Source organism: Argopecten irradians, chromosome 12 (assembly GCF_041381155.1).
Source record: "Argopecten irradians isolate NY chromosome 12, Ai_NY, whole genome shotgun sequence".
Lineage (NCBI taxonomy): Eukaryota > Metazoa > Mollusca > Bivalvia > Pectinida > Pectinidae > Argopecten > Argopecten irradians.
In genome coordinates this window covers 11,288,161-11,304,958 of record NC_091145.1, presented here as the reverse complement: position 1 = coordinate 11,304,958, position 16,798 = coordinate 11,288,161, and the positions used below count along the sequence as shown (strand labels likewise).

The 16,798-nt window shown below is 35.1% G+C and overlaps 1 protein-coding gene and 1 long non-coding RNA gene across 2 annotated transcripts; both read left to right on the top strand.

The window, feature by feature from the left end:
* The first annotated feature begins 2,257 nt into the window (after window positions 1–2,257).
* Window positions 2,258–13,431, top strand: LOC138336651 (cyclic GMP-AMP synthase-like receptor 2). The gene is made up of 2 exons (XM_069286181.1): window positions 2,258–3,713; window positions 12,083–13,431. Exons 1-2 carry the CDS (start codon window positions 3,698–3,700, stop codon window positions 13,429–13,431), a joined length of 1,365 nt encoding a protein of 454 aa, XP_069142282.1. The 5' UTR covers window positions 2,258–3,697.
* Window positions 13,432–13,780: 349 nt separating this feature from the next.
* Window positions 13,781–16,188, top strand: LOC138336357 (uncharacterized). The gene is made up of 2 exons (XR_011210416.1): window positions 13,781–14,772; window positions 15,371–16,188. It is a non-coding gene; the product is annotated as an uncharacterized lncRNA (long non-coding RNA).
* The last annotated feature ends 610 nt before the right edge of the window (window positions 16,189–16,798 follow it).

Below are 16,798 nucleotides of genomic sequence, written 5' to 3'. Positions count from 1 at the left end.
GTGATGTTTCGATCTAATATTTAAGTGTGCGACGGAAACAGGAAATATTTCAGACCAATGACTGTATCGACTGAGCAATCAAAAGATAGACTACGTATATGACTCAGATAAGCCAGGGATAGAAAATTCAGAGAAGCCGGTTGTTCTATTAATTGTGAAGTTTGCAAACTGTATCGTAAATTGGGATACTTTGGCGTCGGAAAATCGTTCTACTGCGTTAGTGTATCAAAATAGGGTGGCTCATTTTTGGTGCTTTTAAATTTAGCGGTTCCTATACTTTGTACATTTTGGCGCGCAACTTGATCTGAACGGAAGATCAAAATTCTGTATTGCATAACGCAACAGTCTTTATGTTTATATTCATAAACTGAAAACTGACGTGATAAGTTTTAAAGCCAAATCAATACAACGATAATCCTTTGAAATATTGGCCTTCAGTAGAAATATTTAGTATAACGTATATGTACATATTTTGTCAAAAGGAAGACAAATAAACCACAATATGACCACATCCAAAATATCCCAATTTACGGCAAAATGTTTCAAAAAAGCATTTAAAGGCCCACTACCGACGATAGTTAACGAAGGCGATACTATGATGTTACTTTTCCGGCGGCGGCGTTGTCGTGGTCAACATTTCACTTTAAAGTTTTGTGTTTAGGTCTGTTTCTCAAAAAGTTTTAAGTCCAATCCTAACCAACCTTTAAACATAGCTGAAGGACATCATTATCACCTCAACACACCTAACTACTGCAGGATTCATTTCAGGCCGTGGGATGCAGAGGCTGTGAAACTTAGGGATGCTAAACTATTTATAAGACTTGACTTTAAACTTTTGCGTTTAACTCTGTTTCTCAAAAACGATAAATCCAATCCTAAACAAACTTTAAACAAAGCTGATTTAAAAGGACATCCTTATCACCTCAACACACCTAATTGCTGCAGGATTCATTTCAGGGTGTGGGATTCAGAGGCTGTGAAACTTAGTGATACTAAACTATATTTAGCTATTTTTTTCTCAGATGTTTTTAAATTCAACAATGCGGTACGGTAAAACGAGATTTGTCAATTTATATAGTCGCAAAAGATATTAGCTTACCGTTAATATTACATTTATCATCATCTTTTGAACAAGTTAATTGAAATAATTTTCATAACGCGGGTCGTCCTAATTACCGGGCGTTAATGTGTTGACTATCTCTACGTCAGACAGTATAACAATGAAATTAATCTCCACTGTTAGCATAGATAACGAAACCAGGAAATAAACTGAGCTATCAAAACGTAGACTACGTTGTAGATGAATCAGAGATAGAAAATTCAGGGAAACCTTTCAAACTATAAAATGTCTCATAATAACATTTAAGGGAAAGACAACCACGTATAGGTAATTGTAAGTTGATTATTTGGGGTCAACTCTTTGGGATATATTCCAAAGACGAGATGAAAGAAATATTTGTCAAAACTATGAAAACATGTATTGGTTACACCATAGTTTACGAGTTTTTTCAGGATATAACCCTGGGGGCATAAAGATATCTAAGATTGTGTTACGGATTTATTAAATGCGATGATATCAATTAGACACACATAGATTAAGTTGTAACTCTCCATGCCATCTGTTTAATTCTACAACTGGATTGATTCATGTGATTTGTCCATGTACGTGTAAAATTAAATGCTTTTAAACTACTGATTAACCTATTATATCTTCACAGGGTAGCCTATTATATTTAAAGTTCACATGTATAGTGTACACTGTGTGGTTCTCTTTAACGGTTAACTGTTTTGCTACATTATAATTCAATTTTGCTTATAAGGAGCATTTTCATTGGCTTAAAAATTTACTTTATCAGCCCTAACCCTAACCCATAAAGGAAAAAGATGGCGTCGCCATTTGTAACGTCGCTTCTGATTGGCTGAGATAACGGCGTAATGATTTCAAAGACAAAAGAGTTCCAAATATTTTGAATATTAAAGAGATTAAATTTAGTAAATTGAATCATAAGGATTAAATTGAATAGATTTTTTATGTTATGGAGATACAATAAAAACGTCTAAGTGTACATCATAAGCCCGTTTTTAACCGCTTCGCAGTTTATTTAGAGTACACTCAGATTTTTGTGTTTTATCGCCATAATTGGTTTATAAGTGATGAATACTTTGTATAGTAGGATTTTATTAACACAAAAGAAAACTGTGTTTTAAGTTAAAATGGGCCTCGTTACTGTACCCTCACATACATATAGTACAGTTTGAGGCGTATCTCCTTAACTTATATACGTAAATAATCACTATAAGTATAAACGATATTTTTTTAATATAAATATTTGTGGAATGAAAAAGTTCGGAGACAAATGTGTTAAATGACTGTAATTAAGAAAGATGGATGTCAGTTTGATGGAAAATTATGATATTTAGGTATGGCAATTAGTGTGAGAGACCTTCTGTGAAGGGAACATGTATTGTGTATTACATGAAGTATAAATACAATGTTTTTGTGAAAAAAAAAAAACAAAAAAAAAACAAAAAAAACGGTAAACCAATAACTTTTGCAACTCTATAAAATCATCGATGTCGGTTTACACTTACATTTTAAAAATTGAAAACCGTTTGGAAAGGTAGTGGACCTTTTAATGCTATTTTGAAACATTTTATAGTTTTATAATTTTCAATACCTGATTTATCTGAGTCATCTATGTTTTGATAGCTCCATTTTCCCATAAATGGTCGTACACTCCCTTGTCTGAAATATTTCCTGGTTCCGTCTCACACTTAAATATTAGATTGAAACATCAACTCATCATTTCACTGCAAACACAATCGTATGTGCGTTATACACATAAGTAGACGACATAGTGAACCAACAACTGAGTGCTAATTCATTGCGAAGGGTATTCCTAAATTCTGAAACCAATTGATATAAACTTTCAATCATTTGGCACTAAATATTTTGTTAAAGTAAACATTGAACACGTTTTTGAAAATGCAAATATAAAACGGGAATATATCTCATATACGAGGAGGTTCGACTACATCCTTCATACATGTGGAAGTCGTGGACAGACAATGTGAATTCAGATACGGATATAAAAAGAAAACCATATGGTTGGCCTACATCTGTAGACATCAATACATTGTATGTATGTGAATACAAAAAATAATGAACTATATATGTTTTCTATCGATAGAAAACTTTTATGTTTAGTTTATCCATGTAACGAATAGTAACACGGATACAAAAGTATGGATGGCAGAATGTGAAGAGGAATGAACATGCAATGTGAATACAAAAAATATTGGACATTAACTTTAGAAACAGAAAATATTGAACATATGATAAAGTAACAGCGATAAAGTAGCTGTGAACGACGGGCGTCCTCCCGTGAAACGGAGCGAATATGAATATTCGCCCTAATAGTATGGATACAGAAAGCATTGTGCAAGGAATATGAATATAAAAATATTGAACAATAATGTGGATACGATAAAGAGTGACAAAGTAATTTCGATGCGGGATTTAGTATATGAACATGTCATGCCTTGTAGGAGTGCAGCACGGACTGGACATGTCGTGAGCATACAGAAAGAGGGACTGGTCAGCCATGCTACAACCCACCCTGGAAAACAAAATCACGATGAGGGTTGAAACGAAGCCGGAGCACGAACATTGCCTGAGGAAAATATAAGAACCATTATGGCCGCTCCAGGAGGTACGCATATTGCTTTGATCATTATCCGTGTTAGCAGTATATCGTGTGTTCATTTGTAATTTGTATTAAAATACAGATCCTTACTCTCATTTCGTTTCATAGAGGATCTAACAACATCTAACTACAGGTCAGGATCTAACAACATCTAACTATATGTCAGGATCTAACAACATCTAACTAAGGTCAGGATCTAACAACATCTAACTATGTCAGGATCTAACAACATCTAACTATAGGTCAGGATCTAACAACATCTAACTACAGGTCAGGATCTAACAACATCTAACTATAGGTCAGGATCTAACAACATCTAACTATAGGTCAGGATCTAACAACATCTAACTATAGGTCAGGATCTAACAACATCTAACTATAGGTCAGGATCTAACAACATCTAACTACAGGTCAGGATCTAACAACATCTAACTATAGGTCAGGATCTAACAACATCTAACTATAGGTCAGGATCTAACAACATCTAACTATAGGTCAGGATCTAACAACATCTAACTATAGGTCAGGATCTAACAACATCTAACTATAGGTCAGGATCTAACAACATCTAACTATAGGTCAGGATCTAACAACATCTAACTACAGGTCAGGATCTAACAACATCTAACTATAGGTCAGGATCTAACAACATCTAACTACAGGTCAGGATCTAACAACATCTAACTATAGGTCAGGATCTAACAACATCTAACTATAGGTCAGGATCTAACAACATCTAACTATAGGTCAGGATCTAACAACATCTAACTATAGGTCAGGATCTAACAACATCTAACTATAGGTCAGGATCTAACAACATCTAACTATAGGTCAGGATCTAACAACATCTAACTACAAGTCCGGATCTAACAACATCTAACTACAGGTCAGGATCTAACAACATCTAACTATAGGTCAGGATCTAACAACATCTAACTACAGGTCCGGATCTAACAACATCTAACTACAGGTCCGGATCTAACTATATGTAAGGATCTAACAACATCTAACTATAGGTCAGGATCTAACAACATCTAACTATAGGTCAGGATCTAACAACATCTAACTATAGGTCAGGATCTAACAACATCTAACTATAGGTCAGGATCTAACAACATCTAACTATAGGTCAGGATCTAACAACATCTAACTATAGGTCAGGATCTAACAACATCTAACTATAGGTCAGGATCTAACAACATCTAACTATAGGTCAGGATCTAACAACATCTAACTATAGGTCAGGATCTAACAACATCTAACATCAGGATAACAACATCTAACTAGGTCAGGATCTAACAACATCTAACTATAGGTCAGGATCTAACAACATCTAACTATAGGTCAGGATCTAACAACATCTAACTATAGGTCAGGATCTAACAACATCTAACTATAGGTCAGGATCTAACAACATCTAACTATAGGTCAGGATCTAACAACATCTAACTATAGGTCAGGATCTAACAACATCTAACTATAGGTCAGGATCTAACAACATCTAACTATAGGTCAGGATCTAACAACATCTAACTATAGGTCAGGATCTAACAACATCTAACTATAGGTCAGGATCTAACAACATCTAACTATAGGTCAGGATCTAACAACATCTAACTATAGGTCAGGATCTAACAACATCTAACTATAGGTCAGGATCTAACAACATCTAACTATAGGTCAGGATCTAACAACATCTAACTATAGGTCAGGATCTAACAACATCTAACTATAGGTCAGGATCTAACAACATCTAACTATAGGTCAGGATCTAACAACATCTAACTATAGGTCAGGATCTAACAACATCTAACTATAAAACATCTAGGTATCTAACAACATCTAACTATAGGTCAGGATCTAACAACATCTAACTATAGGTCAGGATCTAACAACATCTAACTATAGGTCAGGATCTAACAACATCTAACTATAGGTCAGGATCTAACAACATCTAACTATAGGTCAGGATCTAACAACATCTAACTATAGGTCAGGATCTAACAACATCTAACTATAGGTCAGGATCTAACAACATCTAACTATAGGTCAGGATCTAACAACATCTAACTACAGGTCAGGATCTAACAACATCTAACTATAGGTCAGGATCTAACAACATCTAACTATAGGTCAGGATCTAACAACATCTAACTATAGGTCAGGATCTAACAACATCTAACTATAGGTCAGGATCTAACAACATCTAACTATAGGTCAGGATCTAACAACATCTAACTATAGGTCAGGATCTAACAACATCTAACTATAGGTCAGGATCTAACAACATCTAACTATAGGTCAGGATCTAACAACATCTAACTATAGGTCAGGATCTAACAACATCTAACTATAGGTCAGGATCTAACAACATCTAACTATAGGTCAGGATCTAACAACATCTAACTATAGGTCAGGATCTAACAACATCTAACTATAGGTCAGGATCTAACAACATCTAACTATAGGTCAGGATCTAACAACATCTAACTACAGGTCAGGATCTAACAACATCTAACTACAGGTCAGGATCTAACAAAATCTAAGGATCTATAGGTCCGGATCTAACAACATCTAACTATAGGTCAGGATCTAACAAACATCTAACTATATAGGTCAGGATCTAACAACATCTAACTATAGGTCAGGATCTAACAACATCTAACTATAGGTCAGGATCTAACAACATCTAACTACAGGTCAGGATCTAACAACATCTAACTATAGGTCAGGATCTAACAACATCTAACTATAGGTCAGGATCTAACAACATCTAACTATAGGTCAGGATCTAACAACATCTAACTATAGGTCAGGATCTAACAACATCTAACTATAGGTCAGGATCTAACAACATCTAACTATAGGTCAGGATCTAACAACATCTAACTATAGGTCAGGATCTAACAACATCTAACTATAGGTCAGGATCTAACAACATCTAACTATAGGTCAGGATCTAACAACATCTAACTATAGGTCAGGATCTAACAACATCTAACTATAGGTCAGGATCTAACAACATCTAACTACAGGTCAGGATCTAACAACATCTAACTATAGGTCAGGATCTAACAACATCTAACTATAGGTCAGGATCTAACAACATCTAACTACAGGTCAGGATCTAACAACATCTAACTATAGGTAAGGATCTCTAACAACATCTAACTACAGGTCAGGATCTAACAACATCTAACTATAGGTCAGGATCTAACAACATCTAACTATAGGTCAGGATCTAACAACATCTAACTATAGGTCAGGATCTAACAACATCTAACTACAGGTCCGGATCTAACAACATCTAACTACAGGTCCGGATCTAACTACAAGTAAGGATCTAACAACATCTAACTATAGGTCAGGATCTAACAACATCTAACTATAGGTCAGGATCTAACAACATCTAACTATAGGTCAGGATCTAACAACATCTAACTATAGGTCAGGATCTAACAACATCTAACTATAGGTCAGGATCTAACAACATCTAACTATAGGTCAGGATCTAACAACATCTAACTATAGGTCAGGATCTAACAACATCTAACTATAGGTCAGGATCTAACAACATCTAACTATAGGTCAGGATCTAACAACATCTAACTATAGGTCAGGATCTAACAACATCTAACTATAGGTCAGGATCTAACAACATCTAACTATAGGTCAGGATCTAACAACATCTAATAACTAAACAGGTCAGGATCTAACAACATCTAACTATAGGTCAGGATCTAACAACATCTAACTATAGGTCAGGATCTAACAACATCTAACTATAGGTAAGGATCTAACAACATCTAACTACAGGTCAGGATCTAACAACATCTAACTATAGGTCAGGATCTAACAACATCTAACTATAGGTCAGGATCTAACAACATCTAACTATAGGTCAGGATCTAACAACATCTAACTATAGGTCAGGATCTAACAACATCTAACTATAGGTCAGGATCTAACAACATCTAACTATAGGTCAGATCTAACAACATCTAACTATAGGTCAGGATCTAACAACATCTAACTATAGGTCAGGATCTAACAACATCTAACTATAGGTCAGGATCTAACAACATCTAACTATAGGTCAGGATCTAACAACATCTAACTACAGGTCAGGATCTAACAACATCTAACTATAGGTCAGGATCTAACAACATCTAACGAAAGGCCCGGATCTAACAACATCTAACGAAAGGTCCGGATCTAACTACAGGTCAGGATCTAAAAACATCTAACTATAGGTCAGGATCTAACAACATCTAACTACAGGTCAGGATCTAAAAACATCTAACTATAGGTCAGGATCTAACAACATCTAACTACAGGTCAGGATCTAAAAACATCTAACTATAGGTCAGGATCTAACAACATCTAACTACAGGTCAGGATCTAACAACATCTAACTATAGGTCAGGATCTAACAACATCTAACTAAGGTCGTAAACTCAGGTCAGGATCTAACAACATCTAACTACAGGTCAGGATCTAACAACATCTAACTACAGGTCAGGATCTAACAACATCTAACTATAGGTCAGGATCTAACAACATCTAACTATAGGTCAGGATCTAACAACATCTAACTATAGGTCAGGATCTAACAACATCTAACTATAGGTCAGGATCTAACAACATCTAACTATAGGTCAGGATCTAACAACATCTAACTATAGGTCAGGATCTAACAACATCTAACTATAGGTCAGGATCTAACAACATCTAACTATAGGTCAGGATCTAACAACATCTAACTATAGGTCAGGATCTAACAACATCTAACTACAGGTCAGGATCTAACAACATCTAACTATAGGTCAGGATCTAACAACATCTAACTATATAGGTCAGGATCTAACAACATCTAACTATAGGTCAGGATCTAACAACATCTAACTATAGGTCAGGATCTAATAACATCTAACTATAGGTCAGGATCTAACAACATCTAACTATAGGTCAGGATCTAACAACATCTAACTATAGGTCAGGATCTAACAACATCTAACTATAGGTCAGGATCTAAAACATCTAACTACAGGTCTAACAACTCTAACTATAGGTCAGGATCTAATAACATCTAACTATAGGTCAGGATCTAACAACATCTAACTACAGGTCAGGATCTAACAACATCTAACTATAGGTCAGGATCTAACAACATCTAACTATAGGTCAGGATCTAACATCTAACATAGGCAGGATCTAACAACATCTAACTACAGGTCAGGATCTAACAACATCTAACTATAGGTCAGGATCTAACAACATCTAACTATAGGTCAGGATCTAACAACATCTAACTACAGGTCAGGATCTAACAACATCTAACTATAGGTCAGGATCTAACAACATCTAACTAAAGGCCAGGATCTAAAAACATCTAACTATAGGCCAGGATCTAACAACATCTAACTATAGGTAAGGACCTGGTGGTCTGTTGGTTACGCACTCTACCATATCTTCACTTCAGATGTATTTTCTACGTTAACTTTAAATTATATTTCGTCACCACATCGACTTCTTGGCAATAAACAAGAACTCTAGTGACCTGATATTAGGCATTTTGCATCCTTGGGTGAAATGGCTATAAAGTTAATTCCAATGAGTGATATTGCCCTTTATTCAATGTCACAGGGATCAAATAGACTTCTTTTCATTTACTAAGAGCCGTCCGCCATGCGCCGTGTTGTATTTTTTTCATTCAACTACTTTTTCTCAATAACCAAAAGGCCCAGGGTTCTCATATTGGGCATGCATCATGCTTGGATGAAGGGCTACCAAGTTTGAGCTCAATGCTTATATTTGAACTTTTATACAGATTATACAGATTAGTTTAGAGCGAATAAGTTCGGAGAAACAGAAATCTTTGTGAGACAAAATTCAATTAAATTGCAACAGTAACATGCTCCTCCATATAGTGTGCTGTATGGGCGAAAGGACTTCATCCACGAAACTGATTCCATCCGCTCAGCAAACCATTTTGTTCCCGTCAAAATATTTGGAATTATCAATTTGATTGGTAAATGTGAAATATGTCATCAGAACTTTAATCCTAATGGGCATTTTCGTCAAAATTAGACCCGGAGGTCCATTTTGGACTACATTCGATCCAGTCTCTAGGCAAAAAAATAAATAAAATAAAAATAAATAAATATATATAATAAAAATACCATTCACGGTCGGTTATATTTGTATTTGCCTGACATTCATGATATTTAACGTATGCTACATGCTACTTATGCTACTTTCCATTTGTGTTACTAACCAGGATGTAAACTAATACAGGTTTTTCAACTCTTAATATTTACTCATGGGTTTTCTCAAAATTGAATATGACTTATTAATTGATGGTAAAGGTAAATGCCAAAGTGATCAGGCGAATATTTTCTTATTTTATCACATAATCCGCCTGATATCCAATGATTACGCCCGTGTAATATTTTTGCGTATGTCACTAGTGTAATATGACCTGGAGCGATTTTCATTGGTTGGAAATTCATTGTGACGTCAGACAGAAACAATAAAATGACTTCAGGAAAAATGACGTGACGTCAGGTTTACGATGACGGTGGGACAAAATGGCGGTCTCAGCTGGATTTTCGGAATACAGTTTGACGTGAAATTCTTTGTTATGTAGGTATTTGTAGTTATGTGATAAAAAGTATCTTAAAGCTGTGTTAATTTCATAGGAGATTTCGCCAAGGCTCGCAAAAATAAAAACTTCTTAGACTCGTTTCATAAAATCTCATATGAAATGAACATATTTTTTCACGAATAAATAAACATCCATGTTCATGTAATACCATTTTTCCAATTGTATTGATTTGTAAACCTATTCGTTGATATTACAGAAATTTAAATATTAAATTTTGATATCATAGAATCATTTCATAATATTTTATAGGTAATACAAGAAATTATCAACATGATTATAATATAAATCATAAAATAATAAAGTACATTATATTAACTATTGGATTGGATAACAGGCAAAGCCTATACAAATCCTTTCCTTTATTATGGAAATCAGAGTAATAAGAAAGCATTACTAGTGTATGAATCTAGAAAATTGATATTGTACGGATATCGTAATTAATTTTACTGTAGTAAAATCAAAGCATCTTGAGTATACCAAGTACCTGCATGATATACATATATACAATGTACATGTATGTTACTGCTATTTGTAAACGACATTTTTGAAAGCAAACTTTAAGAGCAATCTAGTATTAGTTTAAGAACCAGTTTGTAAACTAGTTTGAAACCATAACCCAAACCCAAACCAGTTTATTTGCTACAAATGTGCCATACTGCATTTTAGGTAGAGTATAGGCGAGGCGTTCCGATTGTCCTCATGGGGGTGTTGACGGATCAACTAGGAAGTGAACTGAGAATAAGGATATATACTGATTAAAACATAAGTAAAACATTCATTGATTTGCAAATGTGATATTTTATAGAGATACAGCTTATCTATATTGATAAACATGTATGTTACCATGGTAACCACTCAGAAGCTGTGGCAATCGATGTTCATTATCTACCCCGTAAACTCCATATGATAATAGATTAATTAGATTGTTTATGTGGTGTCATTTTTATGCAATGCTACGATAACATACATTTCAAGTCCTTTAGATGGCTTGTTCTAAGCAAGATTTTTTTAAACAGTCGAACATGAATTTAAAAATAATATTTCATTAGTTGCTCAGTTATATTTTTCGGAGCCCAAGATCTAGGGGTATCAAATATTAGTAATTTGTGGGAATAATTTGTAATACAAAGCTTCAGTTAATCCTGCCTCAACGATCAGCAGCTCGTTTGCCTCGAGTAATAGCGTTACTTCGTTATTTCGTTGTCTCGATTTAGTAATTCGCTATCTCGATTTAGTAACTTGCTGTTTCGAGTTAATAATTCGTGGTCTTGTGTTAGTAATTCGTTGTCTCTAGTTAGTAGTTTACTGTTTCGAGTTAGTTGTTTGTTGTCTCGAGTTAGTAATTCGTTGCCTCGCACAAGTTAATTATCGTCTCAATTGAGTAATTCGCTATTTAGAGTTAGTAGTTCATTGTTTTGGGTAAGTAATTCGTTTGGTCAAATTAATCATACCAGACCACTTACATGAATGTATAACTGTAGTTGTAGTTCGACTAAATTAATCAGAGAAAAACTCGTCCCATAATCGAATGTCGTAGAATACTTAACCCATGTCATGAACTTCAGAGTTGATTAATTCATTCATACCTGAGTAAGAATTACTGATGGCAGGCCACAATCAATAGTTTGTAAAAATCATATCTCCTTTCATGTACTTTGTAAACATCAAACTGTCATGGAAAATTGTTATGTAGTTTTTTTATATACAGATAAATACCCGGAACACGAGGAAACTCACCAAGAGGAAAGCTTGGCAATCAGTGCCACTCTCGATGCCATAGGGTTTAATGCTGAAATTATAAAGTTGACTCGAACTTCAATACCTCAATCTATCGAAATATTCAGTATCATAAAGGGGGTAGAGACTGTCGGGATTGAAACACGTTTAATAGGAAGTGCAGGAGAAGGTCTGTTAACGCTCACGCTGAACAGTGGAACTACCTCTGATATAGATTATATAAAAATTCTTTTGGACTATGAGGTACATGAAGACAATGACACTTGTGTTGAACAAGACCATTTTCAGTTTTGGATAGAGTCGTGCGAAACAAATGCAGGTTATGTCAAATTAAGAATTGCAAATGACAAAACACTACGACAATTGGAATCCTCTTTCGTTGAATACGACGCAGAAAGAAATATCCATTATCTAACAAACGCAGCCGTCATCATGAGCTCTGAACAAAATATTACAAGTGACATGCAATGTGCAGTAGATAAAATGAGAGACACATTTATCATGATGGACCATATTGTATGTGGACCGTCTTGTTCTAGTGTTTATCGCGAGAACTTTAAACCAGACACGTTTGGAATCGATAAAATAGATGTTGTTATTTCAATTCCCTCTCCTAAATGGCCTTCTGTCGCAGAAGAATGGATAAAACGGAAGCGCAACTATGGATGGCCATCCAGGGATTTTATTTCAGAACATGAAAAACAAGGCTGTTACGTCGTCCCGGTCGGATGTAAGGAATGTGACCGTACTCATCTCGATTGGAGGCTGTCGTTTGTGCTTGTGGAACAGGCGTTAGTTTGGGATTTCAACTCAACTCAATTACAATGCTTTGGTCTGCTTAAACATCTTAAAAAGTTTGTATTTGAGAAAGAAATAGGTGATATAATATCGTCATATATACTTAAGACTATTGTTTTCTGGGTTATAGAGGAATCCCCTCCCAAACTTTGGGTTCCTCACCGACTTCTCACAGCCGTGCAAGTGTGTCTGGATAGGCTGATCGAATGTGTACAAGATAACTGTTGTCCAAATTATTTCGTGCGTGCATGTAATCTATTAACAAACAGATACAGCACCACGGAAAAACCTATAGTTCTTCGGGCATGCTATTTTGTTAGAAAAGACACGGTTAGGTTGCTAACACAAACTCAGCTATTCAACAATGCGTTAGAATGTTATCGATTCCATAGATCAACAATAGAATCTGCTATGAATATATTGATAACTAATTCAGGTAGGCTTTTTCTCTGTATAACTGAGGTTATGAAATTAAATCATGTAGTTATTTTACAGAAATATCATCCCGTCAAGAATCTTTGAAAACAGCAATCGAATACTCCAGCAAAGCATCAGACAGACTTAAGGGAGCATGCATTAGGGATAGTTTATCACAGCAGATCATCACTGATATAATTACTGAAGTGGACCTGATTCGGAGACGACTTTTGTGGACACAGACTATTCTGGATGAAGACATAAAGCCAAATATTTTGTGCATCACAGTACCACAAAAGAGATTAACGGAAACTGACATCTTAATGGAAAATATCAATATCTGCCACATGAACGCAGCTGCGGGAAATTTTCATCTGACTAATGATTTATTAAAGCCACTTATTTTCAAACTGAAACATTTATCACTCATTCGACATCCCACATATTTTCGGCGATTTGTATACTGTGCAAGGTCTTTCTTTTATAAAGATTGTTTTAAAGTATTTGTACACCTCTCTTTACAAAATGGGCCACAGGTCTCAGATATTGCATTCTTTAAATTTGAAAAAGAGCGTTATTCCAGAACCCCTCCAGACGGAAATGCACACATGCTGCAGAGCAATGAACAATCTAACACATCGACCGTTAGGAAACAGACAGTGACCATCGATCCTGTCGTGTACGCGTGTTTCCTCAAGTTCTGGTGCTGTATGAAACTGGAGAGGAACATTGACATGTTAAAGGCACGTGACGACATGGTGTGGTGCTGTAATCTTCCTGACATCACAAACAAATCCGTGGCATTCAACTTGCTGGGGTACTGTCATAAACAGCTTGAGGAATACGAGGCTGCCTTCTGGGCTTTCAATAAGGCGTTCCAGCAAAGTCCAGAAAGTGATGCTACTTTAGTCCACATGGCCAGTCTGATCAACTGTAGAGTTAAGGGGCAGCTGATGGAGACACGCATGGACTCGTAATTCTCCGCTTTAAAGCCACCTTTTCCAAGACTTGTTAACATTTATTGACTTATATATATCTTCACCATGATGTGTACTATGAACATGTATATTGTATATATTTTTACTTCCACAATACGTCGAGTTATTTCGCTCCCAGGACATTGTACAAATGTGCAAATGAAGTGAACTTCGAAGTTATTGTATTTCGCTAAAGCTCGTATCTTTTGTATCTTTTCAAAAATAACTCACCGGTGTGAAATAAATTCCATATCTAACAACTACTCATTAAAAAATTATTAAAGGTAAAGGTTAAATTGGGATCTTAGTTTAAATACAATTATCTAATGTTTTCTCCTTTTAGTTTACTGTGTAGCCCTTTAAATTCGCGGAGTCTATATTTTGGGTTGTTGCATACGGAACATATTCGCGGGGTTTTAATTTCGTGGTGCACCTATTTAGATGTATGGCCCATAGCATATTTATTTAGGTATATGGTCCATAACATAAAGGTATGGCATAACATATAATTTAGGTGTATGGTCCATAACATATAATTTAGGTCCTATGGTCCATAACATAACATATCATAACATATTTTAGGTGTATGGTCCATAACATATTTAGGTCTATGGTCCATAACATATTTAGGGTGTATGGTCCATAACATATTTAGGTCTATGGTCCATAACATATTTAGGTCTATGGTCCATAACATATTTAGGTCTATGGTCCATAACATATTTAGGTCTATGGTCCATAACATTTACAATAATTTTGTCTATGATCCATACATATTTAGGTCTATGGTCCATAACATATTTAGTTATGATCAACATATTTAGGTCTATGGTCCATAACATATAATTTAGGTGTATGGTCCATAACATATAATTTAGGTGTATGGTCCATAACATATATTTAGGTGTATGGTCCATAACATATATTTAGGTGTATGGTCCATAACATATATTTAGGTGTATGGTCCATAACATATAATTTAGGTGTATGGTCCATAACAGTATATTTATTGGTGTATGGTCCATAACATATAATTTAGGTGTATGGTCCATAACGTATTTATTTAGGTATATGGTCCATAACATATAATTTAGGTGTATGGTCCATAACATATAATTTAGGTGTATGGTCTATAACATATAATTTAGGTATATGGTCTATAACATATAATTTAGGTATATGGTCCATAACATATAATTTAGGTGTATGGGCCATAACATATTTAGGTCTATGATCCATAACATATTTAGGTGTATGGTCCATAACACATTTAGGTCTATGGTCCATAACATATTTAGGGTCTATGGTCCATAACATATTTAGGTCTATGGTCCATAACATATTTAGGTCTATGGTCCATAACATATTTAGGTCTATGGTCCATAACATATTTAGGTGTATGGTCCATAACATATAATTTAGGTGTATGGTCCATAACATATTTATTTAGGTATATGGTCCATAACATATAATTTAGGTGTATGGTCCATAACATATTTAGGTCTATGGTCCATAACATATAATTTAGATGTATGGTCCATAACATATAATTTAGATGTATGGTCCATAACATATTTAGGTCTATGGTCCATTAACATATTAAGAAAAATGGTCCATAACATATAATTTAGGTGTATGGTCCATAACATATTTAGGTCTATGGTCCATAACATATTTAATTAGTTGTATGATTCATAACATATTTAATTGTATGGGCCATAACAGATTTGAAATGCTTAATCCATACCACATGTTTTATAAGAAAATTTTAACATAAACATTTTGTGTGGTGTCATTTCGTTTTATACAGGTTTATTTTGTACACGCACAACAGAGAAAAGTTTTTGTCAAATAGCATTTACAAAATAAATCATTACATAACTGGGGCAATCGCTCTGTTTTTATTCAGGGGGCTATTGACATTAGTCCATCCCTTGGCAATACTTTGAGACAATAATGCCCTCTCAACGGGCCATGATAGATAATTAGTACTGAACGTGACTTTTTCTCACGTTTTCATTGACTCAGTCCCCGGGCACTATTTAGCCATAGTCCCGGGACCATGGTTTTCGGCGGGACTATGCTTTCCCGGGAGTCTATGTTTTGGCGCGCTTTTTGTTACGAACTTCATATTGACGAAAATGACGTCACTGTCGCTATTTGTGCTGTTCACTGGCAAACAAGCTGTGTGCGGACGACGTTTTGCAAAGCACAATTTTTTGGAAACTTGAATGCTGACGAATTTACTGAGCAAGCAACGAAATATGCAGTATTTTCAAAGATTTCTGCCTGGAAAAATGTATTTAGACGCTTCCGACCATGGCATTTCTAAAAGTTAGACGTGGCCGCACTCATTTAACTAAATCGTACATTATTGTTTTTCCTATCATTTTTATCAATTCGTTATGTACTAAAAACATTATTACATTCTTATGAGGGCACTATGGTCTTACAGTGTTGTCTTTTAATGACATATTACCCTCGCCTCCGGCTCG